Genomic DNA, 24723 nt, shown 5'->3' on the forward strand with positions numbered 1-24723 from the left:
GCAGCCTGGACCCCCCCCCCCCCCCCGTCTGCAAAGACATGGGCTGGTACCAGGGCTGCATAAAAATCGTAGCCTGTGAAGACGAGCGCTCCGTACAGCTGTACAAAGCAGCGGTAGCGCAAGTCGGGGAAGTCTACCCAGGGGCGAAGCTCGTCGCTGTAGACTGGAGCGAAGTGCCCAGTAGACCAAGGGCGAGAGTCTGGGTGCCCGCCTCCATGAAGGAGCCGGAGCGCATCCTAAAAATGTTGCAAAGATGCAACCCCCACCTCCCAACAGCAGATTGGAAGGTGGTCAAAGTTGAGACGACACAGGGCCCCACAAACCAGGCGGTGGTCGTCCTCAACAAAGAGTCGCTGGCCCCGATTGAGGCTGCCAAAGGCGAGCTCAATTTTGGGTTCAGCTCTGTGACCGTAAAGGTCTACAAGTCGGATGCGGCGGCCGAGGCACGTCCTGTCGACAAGCCAGTTGAGCAGGACGCTGCCTCGGAGATCGAAGCACCCGACGATCACACAGAGATAGACCCAGAGGGCTACTCCACCGATGGCACGCTGAGATGCGTCTTCGAGGCGATGTGTTGCCACGAGGAAGTCGAGGATGATCCGGATGCCGACATTACAGTGGTGGAGAACACTAAGGATGTCCTTGAGGCTCCTTCAGATCAATCTCCACCACTGTAAGGCAGCATCCGCTGCTCTTATACTCCGCCTCGAAGAGAGCGGAGCAGACGTAGCCCTGATCCAGGAACCTTGGATAGTGGGAGACAAGGTTTGTGGACTAGGGTCGAAGGAGTACAAGATAATTGTAGCTGAACATGAAGGTAAAACCCGCACCTGCATTCTCGCCAGAAAGCACCTTAATATCTTTCTGCTCCATAACTATAGCGATAGCGACAACACGGCGGCAAGCCTAGAGCTGAAAGGGACACATCTAAGGCTGATGTCGTCCTACATGGCCCATGAGGGAAACGATCCTCCCAACGACCTGGTTCGCAAACTAGCCAGCGACAGCGAGAGGTCGGACATAGACCTATTAATAGGTTGCGATGCCAACGCTCACCACACTCAATGGGGGAGCTCGAACACAAATGTAAGGGGTGAGTCACTTTTCAGCTTCATCCTCAACTCAAATCTATTTATTTGTAATCGGGGCAACGACCCCACTTTTATAATTAAAAATCGACAGGAGGTTATTGACATCACCCTAGTGTCTTCCAACCTGTTAGACATAGTCAAGAGTTGGCAAGTCCTTGATGACCACTCTTTCTCTGACCACAGATACATCGAGACCACACTATCCCTCGAGTGTCCGAAACCTAAGGACTATATTAATCCCAGGAAAGCCAACTGGGAAAAATATAGCTCAGCCCTGGAGGACTTACTCCCCTCCAAAGCACCATCATGCCCTGACACAAAAGACGACCTAGATCGCCTAGTGAACAGGTTCACAGAGGCATGCAACAAAGCCTTCGCGGCAGCGTGCCCCTCTAGCAAACCTAGGGGGAAAAAGAAACCCCCCTGGTGGTCAAAACAAATAGACATCCTACGTAAAAGCTGCAGGACCCTCTTCAACAGGGCCAAAAGCGCGAACGAGGAGAGCCACTGGGCAGACTACAAAATCAGTCTGTCACTATATAAAAAGGAAACAAGGAAAGCAAAAAGGGCCTCTTGGCAAAAATTTTGCTCGGAAATTGAGGAAACGTCAGAGGCCGCAAGGCTTCGCAAGATTCTCTCAAAAACGAACCCCTCGGTAGGGTATCTTAAAAGGAATGACGGCACGTGCACTAACTCCAGTGAGGAGTCCCTGCAGATTCTACTAGACACACATTTTCCAGGGTGCACAACCATCGAGACGGCACATCTTCCAGGAGAGGGACCGGTAACCTCGATGGATCCTCACAAATCACATCCTCACAAAAGGTAACATAAGCTGGGCAATAAACAGCTTCAACCCGTTCAAATCGCCAGGCCCAGACCAGGTAATCCCGGCCCAACTTCAGAAGGCCGGGGATACGGCCATCAACTGGCTACAAGGTATCTTCAGGAAGATACTGGCTGTGGGTACAATCCCGCGAACATGGCTTAAGGCAAAGATAGTCTTCATTCCCAAAGCTGGGAAAGCCTCGCACTCAGCTGCAAAAGACTTTAGACCAATCAGCCTATCGTCCTTCCTTCTCAAAACCTTTGAGAGACTCGTCGGGCTGCAACTGAGGACAACTATACACCCTCAGTTGCTGTCAGGCGCACAGCATGCCTACCGGAAAGGAAAATCCACGGAAACGGCTCTTCATGAAGTGATCTCAGCGGTAGAGAAATCTCTGCATCACAAAGAGTACTCACTCATAGCCTTTCTCGATATTGAGGGAGCTTTCAACAACGTTGTACCGGGCGCCATTACAGAAGCCCTGACTGACCTGGGGGTGGACCGTCACTTGGTGATGCTCATTGATCAATTGCTCACATGCAGGACGGTGACATCATCGATGGGATCGTCCGCCCAGTCAAGGTATGTCAACAGAGGCACCCCGCAAGGTGGTGTCCTGTCTCCTCTTCTGTGGAACATAGCAGTCAACAAGATTCTATGTGACCTGGAAGGGGGGGGCTGCAATGTCGTGGCCTATGCGGACGACGTTGCGATTATCTTCTCGGGGAAATACCCCCAAACACTGTGCGTCTTAATGTCCACAAAGCTAGCGCAACTGTCGGATTGGACAGAATCGCGCGGTCTGGGAGTAAATCCCTCAAAAACGGAACTCGTACTATTCACAAATAAATACAAGGTCCCGCCCCTCAACACTCCAATACTACAAGGATGCAGGCTCTCCTTTAGCGACAGTGCCAGTTACTTAGGGTTGGTAATTGACAAGAAGCTTAGCTGGAACCTGAATGTCAAAGACAGAGTGAAGAAGGCAATGACTGCACTCTACACATGCAAAAAAGCTATTGGGCTAAGATGGGGAATGATCCCAAGCATAGTCCAATGGATATATCAAGCTATAGTTAGACCAATACTACTCTACGGAGTTACGGTGTGGTGGCCGGCCCTATCAAAAAGGGCGATCACCAAGCAACTGGGCAAAGTCCAGCGGACTGCCGCCCTATGCATCAGCGGAGCTCTTCGCACCACCCCAAATGATGCGCTAAATGCCATCCTATGCCTACAGAGCCTTGACCTCGCAGGAAAGGAACGGGCAGAAGCAGCAGCAATACGTCTAAGAGACTCAGATCAATGGGTGACACAGTGCATAGGTCACTCAGCCATATTAAATAATAGCAGTACCGTCCCCTCAAAAACAGACTACCAAGTTCCAAGAGAGTACACAGACACTCCCTTCGACACAATCATCCCTCACAGAGACGAATGGCTCGAGGGACTCCCAGGCCCAGATGGGGCCATAAACATCTTCACAGATGGATCAAAGCTGGACGACAGAGTCGGAGGGGGAATCTACTCTGAACAGCTAAGCATAAGGCATTCCTTCAGACTCCCAGATCATTGCAGTGTCTTTCAAGCGGAAGTCATAGCAATCAGGGAGGCTCTAGACTGCCTACAAGCGGCTGCCGTCACGGCAACCAAGCTAAACATTTATAGCGACAGCCAGGCTGCGCTCAAATCGCTGAGCGCGATTTCCTCGAACTCGGCCACCGTGGCAGACTGCCGCAAATCTCTGCACGAGATGGCTCAGCAATTTGCTATTAGCCTGATTTGGGTCCCGGGCCACCGGGACATCGAGGGCAACTGTATAGCGGACGAGCTGGCCAGATCTGGCACTACAATCCCCCTTCTCCAAGACAAGGAGGATATCTGTATGCCAATGGCCACCTGTAAGCTCATTATAAGGGAGCAATACAAGCGACTAAACAACGATATGTGGCAAACAGTGCCACGATGTCGCACAACTCGGCAAACATGGCCGACCATGGACATGAAGCGCACCTCCGAGCTCCTCAAGTTAAGCAGGAAAAGGTGCAGCGTGGTCACACGTTCCCTCACGGGACACTGGCTAATAGGCACCCACGCTAACAGGCTGGGGGCCCCACATAACGATTTTTGTCGCAGCTGTAGAGACGAGGAAGAGGAGAAGACAGTGGAACATCTGTTCTGCTCCTGCCCAGCTCTCAGCAGAAGAAGGCTACAGCACCTGGGCTCAGCCTTTCTACACGACATCTCAGAGATGTCCAAACTATGTCCCAGGAGGATAGCGAACTTTGTGAGAGCATCTGGCTGGGATAATTGCTGACAGGAAGTCTCACAACGCAGGAAGGAAATGATCCTATGCGGTATCACAACGGGCCGAAACCGGCCTAAGTGTGACGGGTTCCGAGCGAGCCCGGCAGCCGCCTCAACCTAACCTAACCTAACCTAACGTCCAGAAGGAATCGTTTCCGACCCCATAAAGTGTATATATTCTTGATCAGCATCAATAGCCGAGTCGATTGAGCCCTGTCTGTCTGTCCGTCTGTCCGTCCGTCCGTCTGTCCGTCCCCTTCAGCGCCTAGTGCTCAAAGACTATAAGAGCTAGAGCAACGCTGTTTTGGACCCAGACTTCTGTGATATGTCACTGCTACAAAAATATTTCAAAACGTCGCTCCGCCCCCTTCCGCCCCCAGAAAGGACGAAAATCTGTGGCATCCACAATTTTAAAGATATGAGAAAACCAAAAACGCTGAATTGTAGAGAATGACCATATCTTTAAGACTGCGGAATCTGAATTGGATCGTATTATTATTATAGCCAGCATCAAGAAAACAATTTCATTTTTTCTCGCCCTGTCTCTCTCTAACACACACGTAGCATAGGCGGCTTTGCTTAGAGTAAAACACTAGCGCCTAGATCTCAGAGACTACAAAAGCTAGAGCAACCAAATTTGGTATCCACACTCCTAATATATTGGACCGAGACGTGTTTGTTTCAAAATTTCGCCACACCCCCTTCCGCCCCCGCAAAGGACGAAAATCTGGGGATATTCAAAAATCTCAGAGACTATTAAGGCTAGAGTAACCAAATTTGGTATCCGCACTCCTGTTAGATCTTACTATAAAACGTGTATCTCAAAATTTCGCCCCACCCCCTTCCGCCCCCACAAAGAACGAAAATCTGTTGCATCCACAATATTGCACATTCGAGAAAACTAAAAACGCAGAATCATAGATAACGACCATATCTATCAGATTGCTGCATCTGGATCAGATCGGATCATTTTTGTAGCCAAAAGCAAGAAATCAATTTGCAGTGGCCGCGCAGCGCCCGACGTCACGCTCAGACTGATTTTCTGTCTCTCTCGCACGCACTCTTTGTCGTGTCGTTTAATATTAGCGGCGTCTGCCGGAGGAGAGCCATACTGACTTAGTATCGGGTATAACTGTAGAGTTGCGGTGTCCGCAGCAACTCACAACGTTCCCCCTCGTTTTTTTTATACCCGATACTCAAAAGGAGTATTGGGGTATAACAGATTTGTGGTAAAAGTGGATGTGTGTAACGTCCAGAAGGAATCGTTTCCGACCCCATAAAGTGTATATATTCTTGATCAGCATCAATAGCCGAGTCGATTGAGCCCTGTCTGTCTGTCCGTCTGTCCGTCCGTCCGTCTGTCCGTCCCCTTCAGCGCCTAGTGCTCAAAGACTATAAGAGCTAGAGCAACGCTGTTTTGGACCCAGACTTCTGTGATATGTCACTGCTACAAAAATATTTCAAAACTTCGCTCCGCCCCCTTCCGCCCACAGAAAGGACGAAAATCTGTGGCATCCACAATTTTAAAGATATGAGAAAACCAAAAACGCTGAATTTTAGAGAATGACCATATCTTTAAGACTGCGGAATCTGAATTGGATCGTATTATTATTATAGCCAGCATCAAGAAAACAATTTCATTTTTTCTCGCCCTGTCTCTCTCTAACACACACGTAGCATAGGCGGCTTTGCTTAGAGTAAAACATTAGCGCCTAGATCTCAGAGACTACAAAAGCTAGAGCAACCAAATTTGGTATCCACACTCCTAATATATTGGACCGAGACGAGTTTGTTTCAAAATTTCGCCACAGCCCCTTCCGCCCCCGCAAAGGACGAAAATCTGGGGATATTCAAAAATCTCAGAGACTATTAAGGCTAGAGTAACCAAATTTGGTATCCGCCCTCCTGTTAGATCTTACTATAAAACGTGTATCTCAAAATTTCGCCCCACCCCCTTCCGCCCACACAAAGGATGAAAATCTGTTGCATCCACAATATTGTACATTCGAGAAAACTAAAAACGCAGAATCATAGATAATGACCGTATCTATCAGATTGCTGAATCTGGATCAGATCAGATCATTTTTATAGCCAATAGGAACAAATCAATTTGCAGTGGCTACGCAGCGCCCGACGTCACGCTCAGACTGATTTTCTGTCTCTCTCGCACGCACTCTTTGTCGTGTCGTTCAATATTAGCGGCGTCTGCCGGAGGAGAGCCATACTGACTAAGTATCGGGTATAACTGTAGAGTTGCGGTGTCGGCAGCAACTCACAACGTTCCCCCTCGTTATACCCGATACTCAAAATGAGTATTGGGGTATATTAGATTTGTGGTAAAAGTGGATGTGTGTAACGTCCAGAAGGAATCGTTTCCGACCCCATAAAGTATATATATTCTTGATCAGCATCAATAGCCGAGTCGATTGAGCCCTGTCTGTCTGTCCGTCTGTCCGTCCGTCCGTCCGTCCGTCCGTCCGTCCGTCCGTCCGTCCGTCCGTCCGTCCGTCCCCTTCAGCGCCTAGTGCTCAAAGACTATAAGAGCTAGAGCAACGATGTTTTGGATCCAGACTTCTGTGATATGTCACTGCTACAAAAATATTTCAAAACTTCGCCCCGCCCACTTCCGCCCCCACAAAGGACGAAAATCTGTGGCATCCACAATTTTAAAGATATGAGAAAACCAAAAACGTAGAATTGTAGAGAATGACCATATCTTTAAGACTGCGGAATCTGAATTGGATCGTATTATTATTATAGCCAGCATCAAGAAAACAATTTCATTTTTTCTCGCCCTGTCTCTCTCTAACACACACGTAGCATAGCCGGCTTTGCTTAGAGTAAAACATTAGCGCCTAGATCTCAGAGACTACAAAAGCTAGAGCAACCAAATTTGGTATCCACACTCCTAATATATCGGACCGAGACAAGTTTGTTTCAAAATTTCGCCACACCCCCTTCCGCCCCCGCAAAGGACGAAAATCTGGGGATACTCAAAAATCTCAGAGACTATTAAGGCTAGAGTAACCAAATTTGGTATCCGCACTTCTGTTAGATCTTACTATAAAACGTGTATCTCAAAGTTTCACCCCACCCCCTTCCGCCCCCACAAAAAACGAAAATCTGTTGCATCCACAATATTGAGTATACGAGAAAACTAAAAACGCAGAATCATAGATAATGACCATATCTATCAGATTGCTGAATCTGGATCAGTTCAGATCATTTTTATAGCCAATACGAACAAATCAATTTGCAGTGGCTACGCAGCGCCCGACGTCACGCTCAGACTGATTTTCTGTCTCTCTCGCACGCACTCTTTGTCGTGTCGTTTAATATTAGCGGCGTCTGCCGGAGGAGAGCCATACTGACTTAGTATCGGGTATAACTGTAGAGTTGCGGTGTCCGCAGCAACTCACAACGTTCCCCCTCGGTATACCCGATACTCAAAATGAGTATTGGGGTATATTAGATTTGTGGTAAAAGTGGATGTGTGTAACGTCCAGAAGGAATCGTTTTCGACCCCAAAAAGTATATATATTCTTGATTAGCATCAATAGCCGAGTCGATTGAGCCATGTCTGTCTGTCCGTCTGTCCGTCTGTCCGCCTGTCCGTCCGTCCGTCTGTCCGTCCCCTTCAGCGCCTAGTGCTCAAAGACTATAAGAGCTAGAGCAACGATATTTTGGATCCAGACTTCTGTGATATGTCACTGCTACAAAAATATTTCAAAACTTTGCCCCGCCCACTTCCGCCCCCACAAAAGGCGAAAATCTGTGGCATCCACAATTTCGACGATACGAGAAAACTAAAAACGCAGAATCGTAGAGAAGGACCATATATTTTAGACTGCGGAATCTGAACCAGATCGTATAATTATTATAGCCAGAATCAAGAAAACAATTTCATTTTTTCTCGCCCTGTCTCTCTCTAACACACACGTAGCATAGCCGGCTTTGCTTAGAGTAAAACATTAGCGCCTAGATCTCAGAGACTATAAAAGCTAGAGCAACCAAATTTGGTATCCACACTCCTAATATATCGGACCGAGACGAGTTTGTTTTAAAATTGCGCCACACCCCCTTCCGCCCCCGCAAAGGACGAAAATCTGGGGATATTCAAAAATCTCAGAGACTATTAAGGCTAGAGTAACCAAATTTGGTATCCGCACTTCTGTTAGATCTTAATATAAAACGTGTATCTCAAAATTTCGCCCCACCCCCTTCCGCCCACGCAAACGACGAAAATCTGTTGCATCCACAATATTGCACGTTCGAGAAAACTAAAAACGCAGAATCATAGATAATGACCATATCTATCAGATTGCTGAATCTGGATCAGATCAGATCATTTTTATAGCCAATAGGAACAAATCAATTTGCAGTGGCTACGCAGCGCCCGACGTCACGCTCAGACTGATTTTCTGTCTCTCTCGCACGCACTCTTTGTCGTGTCGTTTAATATCAGCGGCGTCTGCCGGAGGAGAGCCATACTGACTTAGTATCGGGTATAACTGTAGAGTTGCGGTGCCCGCAGCAACTCACAACGTTCCCCCTCGTTCTAATTGTGTTTGCCCAAATGTATCTGTCAGTTGTTTAGTTTGCATGATAAAAACATTTGCGGATTGTGTTTGTCGTTTGACCTATCTATTTGTCTGCTTGTAGATTATGTATGTCAGATGCATCTGTCGGATGTGAGAGTTTATCGCAGGATCTATTGAATATAAATGTTTCTGTCGGATACGATCATCTAATATATTTGGATTCTTTTCTGCATCACTTATTTCTGTGTTTATAGGGAATCTTTGTATCTAATGATATCTATAGATAGATATTCCTATATCAATCAGAAATCTTTCTATTTAGATTTTAACCATCTTTCAGCTTCCGTTTCCCTTGGCATATCATTAAGTATATAAATACCCTCAAGTAATCCCTTATTTTCGTAACTCCCTCCCTCCACTCACTTCCGTGCCCACCTACAATCCCACAATCCCAGAGCAGATCTGTATAAGTAGTTTAACTAACAAAAGGGCGTCGCCTCATTTGAGATTTCCCTCCAGAGACAATTCAGTGAGCTTTACCCCGTACCACGCTCTTGTGGCATGCTGTGGCATGGTGTGGTGTTTGTTCTGGGGCATGTTTTGTGGGTTTACTTTACTTTACTTTACTTTACTACTGTGCTGCTGCCCCTGAATGCCTGGAATGGATGGTGCACAAACCATTTACGTGACACGTTTATAAGTTCTCATTGTTGCCGTTAATCAGATTCACGGAGTATTTCTTCACCGTCGTCGTCGACGTCGTTCTCTTTATGTACTTTCATTGTTATCACTGGGAAATGCCTTAATCCGAATTTATGAAACGAAAGCGGAAGTCTGCTCTGCGGCTTGTTGTTTCTATTGTCTTCTCCGCTCCGGTGCTCGGATCTGCACCCGTCGCTCTGCACCACCACCACCAGCATCACTCCCTCTGTCTCTTTGGTCCTCCTTTGTATATTTTTGTTGATCTTTAATGACTTTGGGGTACGTGAAACATCTTCAGAGGAAATTTCGAAAATATGTAAATATGTACCTCTGGCTCGTTAATCGTTTAGTCTACTTCGAGGGGCTGCTTCGATGCTCTATCCAAAAGTAGACGGATATATTTGGGAATTTGATATATTTCCAAGGCACACGCTGCCTCCGATCCCTAGCCCTTATCCCAAAGAGTTCTCCAGCTGCAATATCTCCGCCATGCCATCCGCCAGATGTAAGTGTAAATTAACCATCGCCTCTGATCGTTTCTCGGGCCGGGGACTACTTCCTTCACTTCGAGACTCTATTTATGCGCAAACACGAACGTAATTGAAAACCAACAAAACTAAGCAAATATTTTTCCTTTGGGCAATTATCATACGAGCGAACACACAGGAATTACCTCACAGAGTCACGTACGAGGTCCGTTCTGGGGCCTAAATAAACATCCTCTCTCCTCTTTTTGGCAATGCAATGCTCATTGCACATCCTGTCCGAGGCGATTCTTATCGAGATTCCTAGCCAGACAATAGAAATACACTCGTGGAATGCGATTGGATGCGTGACAGCTGCTAGGCATCGTATGTGGACAGGATGAGCCAGAGATTATGAGTAGCTGCATGTGTATCTGGGTTTGTCCTCTGCCTGGAAGCATTCCTAAGCGGATTGGCCGCCATTCCACAGCATAGCCCAGCAATTAGAATTGATTAGAGTGACGCCGAAATCAATTAGGTAAAAAAGGAGCACACGCAGGAAAAACTCAATTTATTTGCCGAGAGATCGACAACTGCTGATAAACAAGCCATTAGATGCACTTGAGATCGCAACAGGACACCACTTCAAAGGTGGAACATCTGCGCTGCAATTTGAGTGCAGGACCATCCTGAGGTGCCTTTCCTCACGTACATATACGCGTGCCCGACGTGGGCGTTATCCTGGAACTCGATCGATTGGATGGCATTTCCAAAGAAGTACTGTCGTAACCCGAGTCATCATCTCACTTCACGCTTTGGCCTATGACATGCGAGGAGCCAAAGGATTCAGTATGAAAGAAGGAGGGTATACACGCACTTGACAGCCAGTCAAATGTCGATATGCTACGATCCTCAGAGGACCTCGCCTTGGCATGCGAGTCAGACCGCTTCGATCCTGCGGCTGTCACTCCGAAAAGAGAGAGGAAGCCCTAAGGTCTGGAATCATTTACATTGAAATAAATGCTTTCAATGCGAGACAGGAAAAAGGATTTCCTGTAATTACTGGGAGTCCATGGATGCGATGGATATACTCGTGTGTATGCTCGATGGCTGCGTAATTAGTCAGCGGGGAAAATTCTACAAAAATTAATGAATCAGTGAGTGAATGAATGAGTGAATGAATGAATGCATTATTAATATGTGGAAGTGCAATATACACAGTGCACGATCGAAAGAAGTACTACCCTTGGGTGGAAAGAAGCAACGGAAAGAGGGAAGTGCCTTACTTTTTTAACAGAGGAGATGACTTTACGTTGAGTCAGAGATAGTCCCAATGATATAGTTGAGGCATAGTTAAGAGTAGTTTCCAGTAGTTTTCCACCAATCCCTTGTCTAAATAAGTTCGCTTTAGCGAGTGCTCACTTTTCCATACCATGTTTCGGTTTTGGTAACGAAGTGTGAAATGATAAATTGATGGAAAATGGTAATGGAAATTTGAATAAATTGGGTGACAAGTCAAAGGGCCACCACGATGAGTTGTCCTCTAATGGGGAAATGGTATTTGAAGTTGAAATCTAATGAACACCCTATGACAGCCGCACAGGGTTGGAACATGAAAGGGATAATCCATAGGGGTTTCACACTGAATTTCCATGTTGAATCGCTCTTCTATAAAGTCGCTTAATCTCTAAACAAAAACCATCGAATCCAGCAGAAGTTAGCCCACATTTCCCATCCTGTTGGCCCTTTTCGATCTCTGAAACCTTTTCATTGACCTCAGAGATGTTGACTCAATCAGCTTAACAGTCAGAGCCAGAAATGCGGGTCGGGCATCGTACTGCCAGATACAAACGATCTACAAATATGTCCACAGCTGGCGGGCCAAAACAGCTGAGAGACAAAGAGAGAGAGCGAGAGAGAGCAAGACCACAGTGAGCGCAAGAGAGGGAGGTCTATTGTGCGCACAGAGAGAGCGAGAGAGAGAGACGAGCCGAGGCAACAAAACTCGCTGCACAGACACGATCGCTATCAGTCGAAAACGTTGAGTGCGCGCGAACAGACCGTAGATACAGATACACCAAAGCACGAGCGCATTACTCAGCCGTCAGATACGAAGATACTCGTAGTCGCACACACAACATTGCAGTTTGCAAACTGGATTTACCACCCAAAAACCAAAAGCCACAAATCGTGTTAAGTGAAAAACGAAGCAAATTGCAGCAGCAGCAGCAAACAACAACAAAAACTTTCAAAACTCGAGCCAAAGCGAAATAGAAAAAGTAGTTCAAAGCGTGAAAAATACGTTACATGCTGCAAAAATTGTGAAACGTATCCGAAAGATACAAAAGAGACAGACAGAGAGAGAGAGAGGGAGAGAGAGCGCTTGAAGCGAAAGCCAAGACAAGCGACAAAAAGTGCAATTTCTTAAAAATATTATATACATATCAAACATATAGTTAATAATTCCAAGCAGGAAGCTTCCATCAACAAAAGAGATAGCTCGTAAAAACATAAACGAATCGGAAGTTCCACTACCGAAGCGGATTGCCAAAACAAACTATTGTTGGATTAACATTCGTTCATTTTCCGATCAAGGTAAGTCGGTTTACATATTTTCGAGCGAATTCAGGCTTCGTTTATGGCCCTCGTTAGCACTCCAACCAACCAAAAAAATACCCAAAAATCGATTTGAAGGTTCAATCTATTAGCCAGCATTTTGTTGGTGGGTCTGTCTGATTTTTATACCCGATACTCAAAATGAGTATTGGGGTATATTAGATTTGTGGTAAAAGTGGATGTGTGTAACGTCCAGAAGGAATCGTTTCCGACCCCATAAAGTATATATATTCTTGATCAGCATCAATAGCCGAGTCGATTGAGCCATGTCTGTCTGTCCGTCTGTCCGTCCGTCCGTCTGTCCGTCTGTCCGTCCCCTTCAGCGCCTAGTGCTCAAAGACTATAAGAGCAAGAGCAACGATGTTTTGGATCCAGATTTCTGTGATATGTCACTGCTACAAAAATATTTCAAAACTTCGCCCCGCCCACTTCCGCCCCCACAAAGGACGAAAATCTGTGGCATTCACAATTTTAAAGATACGAGAAAACCAAAAACGCAGAATCGTAGAGAATGACCATATCTTTTAGACTACAGAATCTGAATTGGATCGTATTATTATTAGAGCCAGCATCAAGAAAACAATTTCATTTTTTCTCGCCCTGTCTCTCTCTACACACACGTAGTATAGTCGGCTTTGCTTAGAGTAAAACATTAGCGCCTAGATCTCCGAGACTATAAAAGGTAGAGCAACCAAATTTGGTATCCATACTCCTAATATATCGGACCGAGACAAGTTTGTTTCAAAATTTCGCCACACCCCCTTCCGCCCCCGCAATGGACGAAAATCTGGGAATATTCACAAATCTCAGAGACAATTAACGCTAGAGTAACCAAATTTGGTATCCGCACTCCTGTTAGATCTCACTATAAAACGTTTATCTCACAATTTCGCCTTACCCCCTCCGCCCACACAAAAGACGAAAATCTGTTGCATCCACAATATTGAAGATACGAAAAAACTAAAAACGCAGAATCATAGATAATGACCATATCTATCAGATTCCTGAATCTGGATCAGATCGGATCATTTTTTTAGCCAATAGGAACAAATCAATTTTCAGTTGTTACGCAGCGCCCGACGTCACGCTCAGACTGATTTTCTGTCTCTCTCGAACGCACTCTTTGTCGTGTCGTTTAATATTAACGGCGTCTGCCGGAGGAGAGTCATACTGACTAAGTATCGGGTATAAATGTAGAGTTGCGGTGTCCGCAGCAACTCACAACGTTCGCTCTCGTTTTTTGTGGCTTTGGCTAATTGACCTCTAAAGATGTGCTCCAAAGTGTTGCAAGCATTAGGTCTGACCGATATGTATATTCAAAGTCTGTAGAGTTAATGGAAAGATTATAGTAGTTCAAAAATTTTAAGGTCAGCACTAAAGGTGCTGGAACAAGCTGAAATCTTTTTTAAGGAATAAACCAATGTTAAATCTTAATTTCTGGTAAAATAGAGCTTTCTTTTGGCTGCAAAAATCTACAGCTAATGAATATTTCAAAGACCCTAAAGTCTATGTGAAAGATTTCTTTGAAGTGCAGCTGCAAACATATCAAGATAATGAAGATTTCGTACAAGTTAAGAACCATCTTAAAGGTTTACTCAAAGTTAAGCGGCTTTAGTCCTTATTTCAAGCCAAAACATTTGTAGTAGAACAGCAGAAATCTCTCTCCTAAGAACGCTATAGAGAAAGAGAATGGAGAGAACCGCAACGAGAACCACTACCACTGCCCCACACACACGCACACAAAGCGACACTTAAAATACCAAGACGGCAGCTGCAAAAAAGAAATTTTTGTGGCCAAGTCGATAAAGATGCATTCAGCTCGATTGTTAGCCTCCCTCCGCTGTGGTCTGGTCTGCTCTGCTCTGTTCTGTGGCTCTCCTGCAGGGCTCCGTTCTGTTCTGCTTCTCCTCCTTATTGAATGCGCGCGCATGGGCAAAGGATATGCGCAGAGGGATGGAGATGGAGACCTACAATGAAAGGGAGGGTGAGCAGCACACAGACACACACAAATTCTCTGTAATCTTTGCAGCTGCAGGACAGACCGAATGTGCATGCCTCACTACACCTTGACACGTGCGCGGCGTGAACGCAGTCGTCCCTCCCCTTGATTTACTCGTACTCTCCCACTGAACAACTTAAAAGACTTCGAGAGGCTATTCCGAGATGCATTTGGCGCCATTTGGCTGTATTTTTCTGAACGCATCAGCGACAACAAGACCGAAAGTCGTCACACATCCGTCCATCACGACAGCTCTGTGGGGCTGCAGCACTGATGGCGAAATGATGTAGGGGGGACAAGCGTCGGCGACTGTCAGTGTGCAGACGTCGGGCAGACGGCGATCCCGATTCCGCCGCCAGACGCAGCCGCCTCACAACAGCAACAGCAACGGCATCAGCAACAGCAACGGCAACAGCAACATGTGCATAAATGGAATCCGGTTCGGTTGCTTGAGTGCGACTGCGGCTGGCAAAAATGTTTATTATTAAAAAAATATTCAGCAGATTATCATCTGTCGTCTGGTGTTTTTGCATCGCTTGTACTCCGATGAATGGACGAGTTTATTGCCTTGAAATCTAGCCAAGAAAATAGACAAAACCATTTTGCGTTTGCATGTTTAATCATGTTTACAGCATTGTAAGCAAAATGATAATTATCTGACAAGAGATGTAAACTTTTCTATTAAAATGCAATTTTATTCGGCAATTAGAGAGCAGCACTAAGGATCCCAAAGACTAGGAAAACTTAAATTTAAATTTAAATTTATATTTAATTTGAATTTAAATGAAAGAGAAAGGTCTCCCATATTTGAAGATGATAAACGTGTAAATAATAAGCGAATTACATATGTCAGCTTCCATGATAAATGTACCAAGATTCTGTTTTGAGAATGCGGAAATACGAGATGTGGGAGCGGAAACGGAGATTGCCTTGGGATGGGACCCGTCGTAAACACCCGCCGACAGAACAGAACAGAGCAGAGCAGACAAGACACAAGCCGACAGAAAAATACACATACAACACTCGTACATATTTGTGGATAGCAAATTACGCACTTAAAGTGCTCGCCAAAATGACAGGAAACGCGTCATTTTTACGAACTTCAAATTACGATTTTTTACGTTTCGTTTGTCTTTTGCACACTCAAAGACGGCATGTTTCCAGGTCCCAATTGTGTGGGTGTATGTTTGCGTGGTTGTTTGTTTAGTAGCTGCCACTAAGTAGCTACGAAAGACAGGGACAGTGAGTGTATTTCGTGAATGTAATTAAAACTGGCGCAAGTATCGCACATTTCCTCATTTATCTGCACTTGTGTATGTGTGTGTGTGTGTGTCAGTATTTCCTTGGAAAAAAGAGACAGAGAGAGAGAGAGACGAATAGGGTGTGAGGCTTAACTGCATCCTGTGTGCGCAGGCTGAGGCGGATATGCGAGCATTGCACAGACGATTCATTCCACTTCCTGTCATTGACTTTGTCAACGGACAAAGCGAACACCAAATAGTAACAGAAAACCATTTCCCCTGCCCTGCCATCTAACCCCAACAAGACAAAGACGAAGCGTGAAAATGCGACGCGTGCTCAACACGAGTTCTGTTCTCGATCAGGCGAATGTCATTGCCACGGTGCCATGTGCTCCCGCCACTGCTCCCGCCACTGCTACTGCTGTTCCTGCCACAACGAATCAATCACTCTGTGGGTGAACGACATTCCCGTTTGATGGTTGGCATTTGGCATTTGATGAGGAATAATCGTAGTCATCGTCGTCTCACCTACAAGCTTTTCACACTCTTTTCCATTGACTTCTCCGACCCGAATCGTGGCAGTGGCAACTCAAATTTCCTTCCAGCGCTGTGCGGAAATGCCCCATCACTTTTCATCTCAACAATTTGAATTCGAAATCGCCTGAAGTTCGGCAATAGTTGGAATCATTCTCCTGCGGGGGCTTCGATCTCCCACCTCTACCTATCTTCTAATGCTGTCCCTTGGAATAGTTTATGGCATCCGCTCTAGTGAGTCTCCATTCGGTTGATAAGCGTGGGTCGTAATGGGGGCTTTTGGTGGCGCATTAGTCCCATCTTAGAGTTCGATTGGGAGCTCATTCAACCTGCTCCGGTGCACCAACATGTTTAGCATAAACATATTTTCGGGTCCAGAACAAACAATCACACAAGAGACCCCAACAACAACTGGCATTCATCCCAAAGCGATGTGTGCGGTGGTTCCGACAACTCTTTTCATATTCTGTTGATTCAGCAGTTCATTTGTTTGCCCCATAGCCCATGGTATCCAGAATTACGTGGGAAATGTGGCGCCCTTCCAGTGCCACTGCCGTTGGCAGCGGAGTGTGTAATGAAAAATGATTCCCCCTACAGCGAGGCGACTCCTTTACGCACTTCCTTGGACGGAAGCTCGCATGGGTATTCCGGAAAACTATTAAAAGGTTCTCCCCGGCGCTGGCCCCGCTTCCTCTGTCCTCTGACTGTTCCACACAGCGAGCCCTTAAATCTCGGCGCTCGGAGCTGGGCCGCCGGCTTCCGCTCTCTTGGCTTCCCTTCCCCATCCCGTTCTCATTCCCATTGCCATTTCCACTTCCATTCACATTCGCATTCGCATTGACACCCTTTATGCCGTCCGTCGGCGGATGTTCCCTTGCTGATTCAAAATCGGTCTTGTTTTGCCTCCTCCAGCCAGCATCCTAGCATCCTAATCCTAGCAGCAGCAGCTCCCCCCACGCCCTCAATGCCACATCGCTGGCCAATGTTCTGGCTGCGGCGACCTCATCGCCACCGCCAGCCGTTCAGGCGCCACCAGCAAGCGCCCAGATGCCGCAAGTCATGCCGCCGTTCCGTTCCATTCCGTTCTGTCTACGGTCTGTTGGTAATCGCAATCGCAGTCATTCTCTGCCTGCGTTTCTATGTCAGATCCGTCCGCCTCTCCCGCCCCCCCGTCCCCTCTCTGTCAGCAGAATGTGACCGCTGATCGATATGACAGCAGCGCTGGGTAATCATTATTCAGCGCTTCCTTTCGCGTGCGACCCGACGCCTCGATGCGGATGACGCCCATTTCTGCCATCCGCCAACAAGGTCAGATTTAATAACAAAATATCATTTCATGCAGAGAGAGAGACAGCAAGAAAAGAAGAGAAAGAGCGAGAGAGAGAGAGAGAGAGGGAGAACTAACAAAGTTCTTCCATTGCGAACTTTGGATACTCTAAGTGGAGTGGCGAATGAGTAAACCCCCATGAGTAACTTGCGGATGAGTATTATTCGACTCCCTGTAATCCTGGAGAAAAAGGGTATACTGCCTTCGGCTGGGTGTATGTGACAGGCCTATAGAACCTATGGATCTCAGGGGTATCAGTTATAGACACAATTATATTTCTTTTTATGAAAGAGCACACAGATATCAAACCAGCTCAGAGGGTATCTCCTAGTCGTCGCTGCATCTCATCCATTGATTCGTTTTATGCGTGTTAGTATTTGTATTTACATTTTTGCTGCCGTTGCGGTTAAAGCAATTGCCAGCTCGTGAAAGCTATTCAGTCACCCAGCCCAGCCCCATGTGCATTAACCCCCTTTCCGCTGCCAGGCCCCGCCCAACTCCCCTTCCGCCAGGGGCTCCCGCCCCTTGAGCGACAAGTGAGTCACCGCCACTAATCGCAAAAATGACTCTCTTTCTTTCACTTGCAGACAAGAACTCGACCCACAATCACCATGCAAGTGGAGGCCAGCTATCCAAAGTATGCCGGACGTGTCCCGCCCCTGGATCTATCCCAGGAGAATGCCGCCCAGGAGCTGTGGGCCGTGGGCAGTGGGACGCCAACAACGCCATCGTCCAAGCGTCACCACCACCACCACCATCCCTACCACCACGTGCTGGACAAGTGTCGTGGCGGCGTGTCGCTGCTGAGCTCCGACGACCACAACAACAACCGATTGACCATGACGGGATCGGGTGACGACATCATAATGAGCCCCACGACCAGCCTGCCGCATCCCATGGGATCGGATGGCCTGCCGCTGGATCCCCGCGACTGGACGCGGGCCGACGTGTGGAAGTGGCTGATCAACATGGCCGTCTCCGAAGGCCTGGAGGTGACGCCCGAGCTGCCACAGAAGTTCCCCATGAACGGCAAGGCGCTCTGCCTGATGAGCCTCGACATGTACCTGTGCCGGGTGCCCGTCGGGGGCAAGATGCTCTACCGGGACTTCCGCGTGCGCCTGGCCCGCGCCATGGCCGTGCTCTCCTAGGGGACCTCATCCCACCCGTACCGAGGTCCTTCAACTTCTCACTGGTTGTACATAATCTAGGGTTCGCTTAGGCTAGCTTTAGTTCAGTTAGTTGTAATGACTAGTCGCTAGTGCTCTCGTTGATTAAGTCTTAGCCATTAAATCTGCATTTCGATGTTGTCAAAGAAGCTCTGGCTCTTGCTCTGGCTCTGGTTCTCTTCTTATTTATTTCTTCTTATTTAAGTTGAATCTGGAGCGGAAGTGGAGCTCAAATGCTGTCCTATTAGTTGATTAAGTTCGCATATGATGAAAATATAAAATGAAATTTTATAAATGAAAACGTGGCTTGGCTTTGCATCTGTAATTGGAGATGGAATGGAATTATAAAAGTTTCAAGTATGAAATGAAATTGAAGATATATAAATGAATTTCTGTGTACCCAACTAAGGGAACTAAGGATCGAATTTCCACTCACAAATATAGATTCAAGATCTATACATATAATCCCTACATGCATGACGCTGAAACACAAAAAATCATACGGCAGAATGTACTCAAATAAATTTGTAGATATGCAAACAGCCTTGATATACAATCCGCAGTTAGAGGGGAATGCTTTGTAGATTCTTTTGCATCTAAATTCTTGGTAGGCATATTAAATATATAGTCGTTATAGTCGAATATCCACTGCTGCATCCAAGCTCTTTTAGTCTTTTAGTCTCTGAGGCCACTCACTCGCTGTGAATTTTAGAATAAATGTGGTTTATTTTGGTCTCTGATCTCTGTCTCCTCCCCTGTCCAACGGAACACTTACCAGGCGATACCAAATTCCTAAAAGAAGAGATCTTCTGTGCTTTATGTTCTGTTTATGTCTTTCCCAATTCCCCCAGCAAACCCGCGCATTGACAAGTGACATACGTTTGCCCAATTAACACATCATTAACATAAACTTAGGGACTGGGATCGAAAGGGGGAAAAGTGCCCCCACACACTCACACAGAGGTACAGACACACACCGACAAGTGCAATAAACTCTTTGTTATTGCTGGCCAGAAGTTAATGACAAAATTTGTTTAGGCCTAGGCCATACATAGATCAGATCACCACGAAAGTGTTTATTTTCAGAAGACCCTGTTTTCCGTGTGTGTGATTAATGGTGGATGGACTGGGCGGGGAAAATGGAGTCACTTTATAGTAAATAAAGAGGGAATGGAAAGGGGTAGCTGAGAGATCTGTCATCTATCTAACCATTCAACTATTCATCTGGTTTTTAAAGCCACGATTCCCAATTTAGCCCCCATTTCAGTAGCAACACAGCATTTGCAAACGAGGGGGAACGTTGTGAGATGCAGCGGACACCGCAACTCTACAGTTATACCCGATACTAAGTCAGTATGGCTCTCCTGCGGCAGACGCCGCTAATATTGAACGACACGACAAAGAGTGCGTGCGAGAGAGACAGAAAATCAGTCTGAGCGTGACGTCGGGGGCTGCGTAGCCAGTGCAAATTGATTTGTTCCTTTTGGCTATAAAAATCATCTAATCTGATCAAGATTCAGCAATCTGATAGATATGATTATTATCTATGATTCTGCGTTTTTAGTTTTCTCGTATCCTCAATATTGTGGATGCAACAGATTTTCGTCCTTTGTGGGGGCGGAAGGGGGTGGGGCGAAATTCTGAGATAAACGTTTTATAGTAAGATCTAACAGAAGTGCGGATACCAAATTTGGTTACTCTATCCTTAATAGTCTCTGAGATTTGTGGATGCCCCAGATTTTCGTCCTTTGCGGGGGCGGAAGGAGGTGTGGCGAAATTTTGACACAAAACGATCAAGGTCCGATATCACAGGAGTGTGGATACCAAATTTGGTTGCTCTAGCTTTTATGGGTTCTGAGATCCTTGAACTCATATTTTGCAATTGGCCAAACCGACCATGAAACCTGTGTGTTAGAGAGAGACAGAGCGAGAAAGAATGAAATTGTTTTCTTGATTCTGGCTATAATAATTATACGATCTGGTTCAGATTTTGCTCTCTAGAAGATATGGTCATCTTCTCCGATTCTGCGTTTTTAGTTGTTCGTATCTTCGAAATTGTGGATGCCACAGATTTTCGCCCTTTGTGGGGGCGGAAGTGGGCGGGGCAAAGTTTTGAAGTGTTCTTGTAGCAGTGACATATCACAGAAGTCTGGATCCAAAACATCGTTGCTCTAGCTCTTATAGTCTTTGAGCACTTGGCGCTGAGTATCGGGTATAAAAACCCAAATGAAATGAGCGGATGCACGGGCGGATGGAGCGCTTTGAATTCTCTCTCTCTCTATCTATCTCTCTCATTCCCTCTCTATCGCTATGTATGTATATATCTTTCTATCTTTCCATCCGGGTTCTATTTGACTACGGATGCTGATTATCGTTATCCGTTATTGTCATAATTTTTCCACTGTTTGGTTTCTGTTTTTATACCCGATACTCAAAATGAATATTGGGGTATATTAGATTTGTGGTAAAAGTGGATGTGTGTAACGTCCAGAAGGAATCGTTTCCGACCCCATTAAGTATATATATTCTTGATCAGCATCAATAGCCGAGTCGATTGAGTCATGACTGTCTGTCCGTCTGTCCGTCCGTACGTCTGTCCGTCTGTCCGTCCCTATGAGCGCCTAGTGCTCAAAGAGTGCTATAAGAGCTAGAGCAACGATGTTTTGGATCCAGACTTCTGTGATATGTCACTGCTACAAAAATATTTCAAAACTTCGCCCCGCCCACTTCCGCCCCCACAAAGGACGAAAATCTGTGGCATCCACAATTTCGAAGATACGAGAAAACCAAAAACGCAGAATCGTAGAGAATGACCATATCTTTTAGGCTGCAGAGTTTGAATAACATCGTATTATTATTATAGCCAGCATCAAGAAAACAATTTCATTTTTTCTCGCCCTGTCTCTCTCTAACACACACGTAGCATAGCCGGCTTTGCTTAGAGTAAAACATTAGCGCCTAGATCTCAGAGACTATAAAAGCTATAGCAACCAAATTTGGTATCCACACTCCTTATATATCGGACCGAGACGAGTTTGTTTCAAAATTTCGCCACACCCCCTTCCGCCCCCGCAAAGGACGAAAATCTGGGACATCCACAAATCTCAGAGACTATTAAGGCTAGAGTAACCAAATTTGGTATCCGCACTTCTGTTAGATCCCACTTTAAAACGTATATCTCAAAATTTCGCCCAACCCCCTTCCGCCCCCACAAAGGACGAAAATCTGTTGCATCCACAATATTGCAGATTCGAAAAAACTAAAAACGCCTAATCATAGAGAATGACCATATCTATCCGGTTGCTGAATCTGGATCAGATCGGATAATTTGTATAGCCAAAAGCAAGAAATCTATTTGCAGTGGCTACGCAGCGCCCGACATCACGCTCAGACTGATTTTCTGACTCTCTCGAACGCACTCTTTGTCGTGTCGTTTAATATTAGCGGCGTCTGCCGGAGGAGAGCCATACTGACTAAGTATAAATGTAGAGTTGCGGTGTCCGCAGCAACTCACAACGTTCCCCCTCGTTCTTTTTGTATTGTGTGTCTTCTATGAATGAACAGACACACAGATGCATAGACAGACGCACAGATGCATAGATCCATAGATTCTCAGATACAGATACGTGAATCACGTTGCTCTTCCTGCTACTGCTTCTGATGCTGCTGCCGTTGACGCGCTCCATGTGGCTCATTGTCGCTCGATTTTTTGTAAGTTTGCATTTGGTGCAGTTTGGCTCTGTTTTCGGGAGCATCCGGGATGTAGTTAAAGGCAAAGGAAGTGAGACAAATGAGCCCCGACCTCAGCAGACCAGACCCATACACAGAGCCGAACTGTTCAGCCGCTTACCTTGTAAAACAGATGTCGCAACCTGACACATGCCACAAAAGAAGAGGCACAGGGCAACGGGCATGGGCATGGGCAACTTCTGGGCATGTCCAGCAGCTGACGCTTCAGAGGAATCTGCGGCCAGGAAGGGACACCAACCAGGAATTTCAACTGAAATTGTAACAGTTGTAACTTCATTTCAGTTGAATCCACAACTGAGGGGTGAACCCTGAGCTGGAGGCTGGAGTAACCGAAGTCGTCCTTCTGCAGGTAAATAGGATGAGGCACATGTGAATTCAGAGGCAGCGACAGAAGGGGATGTGTAGCGGTTCCCTGTGGCTCCTGTCGCTGATCCTCAATAAATGTAGCTGTGGCTTTGTCTTCCAAATGCGGCCAGCCACAAAGACTACTATCTTCGAAATCAAATTATGATTAATCATTCGCCCCACTCCGACCCGTAATCAAATATTGATTCATAATCTCTCTATCTTTCTGTGGCCGAGGCCAGGGGCAGACAAACCGGCAAATCAAATAAATCATATAAAGACCGGGAAAATTGAGGAAATGCCGCTTATGTAAAGTAGAATATCCGCTGACAGACGACGACTGGCGATCGGCGAACGGCGACCCGAGCGACCCAAAGCCGACGAACGGAAGACGAGGTGCGAAAACCATAAAACACGGACGGAACGGAAGTGGACGCGGAAGCGGACGGAAGCGAACGGAGAGCGGGGTTGACGGTTCCGTCGATCGCTCTGCGGCTTTGTCAACCGCACGCTGCACACACAACGGTTCCAGCTACCGGGCTTCAGCTTCTGCTTCTGCCCTGCCCTGCCATGCCCTGTGCCCTGCCTTTTGTGGCCTTTGCCAATTTGTCGAAATGCTTTTCCGCTTTTCCGGCATGTTGTCTTGCGGCTTCCCGTAATTGAATTTCGTTTCGAAGGAAATGACTAAACCAATTATCTTTCACTCTCCTCAAGTGCTATGAAATGGGCTGGGGTTCGATTGTGCAATTGAAACTGTGGAGATAATGTTTTTTATAAAATTACGATATGTTCTTTAATGCGTGACATCCAAATTGCAAGTGTGGCTTGCCTGCCCTTTACATTGCCGCTCCGATCGCTGAGCGCAGCTTCGCTCGGCCGACGTCGGTATGCAGACGCAAAGCGGAGATAGCGAAGAGCGAGCTGGCAGAGAGCATTTAGCAGGGCAAGCACGCGCAAAGCTTTAACAAACAAATGAGTGATATAGACATAAGTAACAAACAAAATAAGCGGCTGAGGGCCAAGAATTAGGTGCTATTTGGCTAGCAGCAAATCGGCTGGGTTCTGCTCCGAACATTCACCCCCCGTTGGAAGGCAAAGGCTTTCAACAGATCCATCCTGAAGGGGCAGAACCGCTATTTTTCTAACGGCCCTTTTGAAGATGCTTGCTTGGGCGCAGCTGGCGGCTACGCTGGGATGATCGTCGAATGCAGCAATCGGCGCTTCTTTACGAAGGCGCCTTGTCGTGATTACATCTTGATCATCGGGAACCTCTGTAATTGCATAGAATGGCAGGAAATTTGGCAATGTAGAAATTGTTGAAAGTTGAATTTCATTTAGCGTGGATATGTAGGTTTTTAATGTATCGAAAAGTTCGCGCTGAAGTTCCTGATTCTCCGATCGCAGTTTTTCCACTTGCACCTGGCACTCGAGCAGCTGCTTCCTGCATTGCTGCTCTAAGTTTTGGTACTCCAGCGTTGTGGGCCGAAAATCGTCATTAGAGATGCAAGAGGAATTTTCAAAAGCGGCTAAAACTGCACGCTTATTCTCCGAGCTATCAATGCTTCCTGACACTATCCAAACAAGTTTTGTCTCCTGCAATGTTGGCAATTGGTCTGATAGTCGAATCTGTCCGACGCACATTAAATCGAAGAACAAACCACAACCTATCAACAGATCGATACGTTGGGGCTTGGAGAAATTAGGCTAGTTTTAGATTATTCGGCATGGGCCAATCCTTTGCGTCTAGGCCGAAGTTAGGCTGCATTTCCGTAATTGAGTTGGTGACAATTGCAGCGAAGGAAGCTCGATAG

General features: G+C 46.4%; 1 protein-coding gene across 3 annotated transcripts; it reads left to right on the plus strand.

Moving 5' to 3' along the window:
- The first annotated feature begins 1075 nt into the window (after positions 1 to 1075).
- On the plus strand, positions 1076 to 19113 carry LOC117191069. Of its 3 annotated transcripts, none has more exons than XM_033396037.1 (2): positions 1076 to 1093; positions 18239 to 19113. In XM_033396037.1, the coding sequence occupies exon 2, from the start codon at positions 18263 to 18265 to the stop codon at positions 18797 to 18799; it is 537 nt and encodes a 178-aa protein (XP_033251928.1). In that variant the 5' UTR covers positions 1076 to 1093; positions 18239 to 18262; the 3' UTR covers positions 18800 to 19113. The 3 variants fall into 3 exon arrangements, with proteins under 3 accessions (XP_033251928.1, XP_033251926.1, XP_033251927.1); XM_033396035.1 differs by lacking the exon at positions 1076 to 1093 and adding an exon at positions 11942 to 12529; XM_033396036.1 differs by lacking the exon at positions 1076 to 1093 and adding an exon at positions 18100 to 18187.
- The last annotated feature ends 5610 nt before the right edge of the window (positions 19114 to 24723 follow it).

The sequence above is a fragment of the Drosophila miranda genome (assembly GCF_003369915.1).
Source record: "Drosophila miranda strain MSH22 chromosome Y unlocalized genomic scaffold, D.miranda_PacBio2.1 Contig_Y1_pilon, whole genome shotgun sequence".
Lineage (NCBI taxonomy): Eukaryota > Metazoa > Arthropoda > Insecta > Diptera > Drosophilidae > Drosophila > Drosophila miranda.

Coding starts and splice junctions, on each gene's coding strand:
- LOC117191069 (XM_033396037.1), top strand. CDS start 18,263: ATGCAAGTGGAGGCCAGCTATCCAAAGTATGCCGGACGTGTCCCGCCC.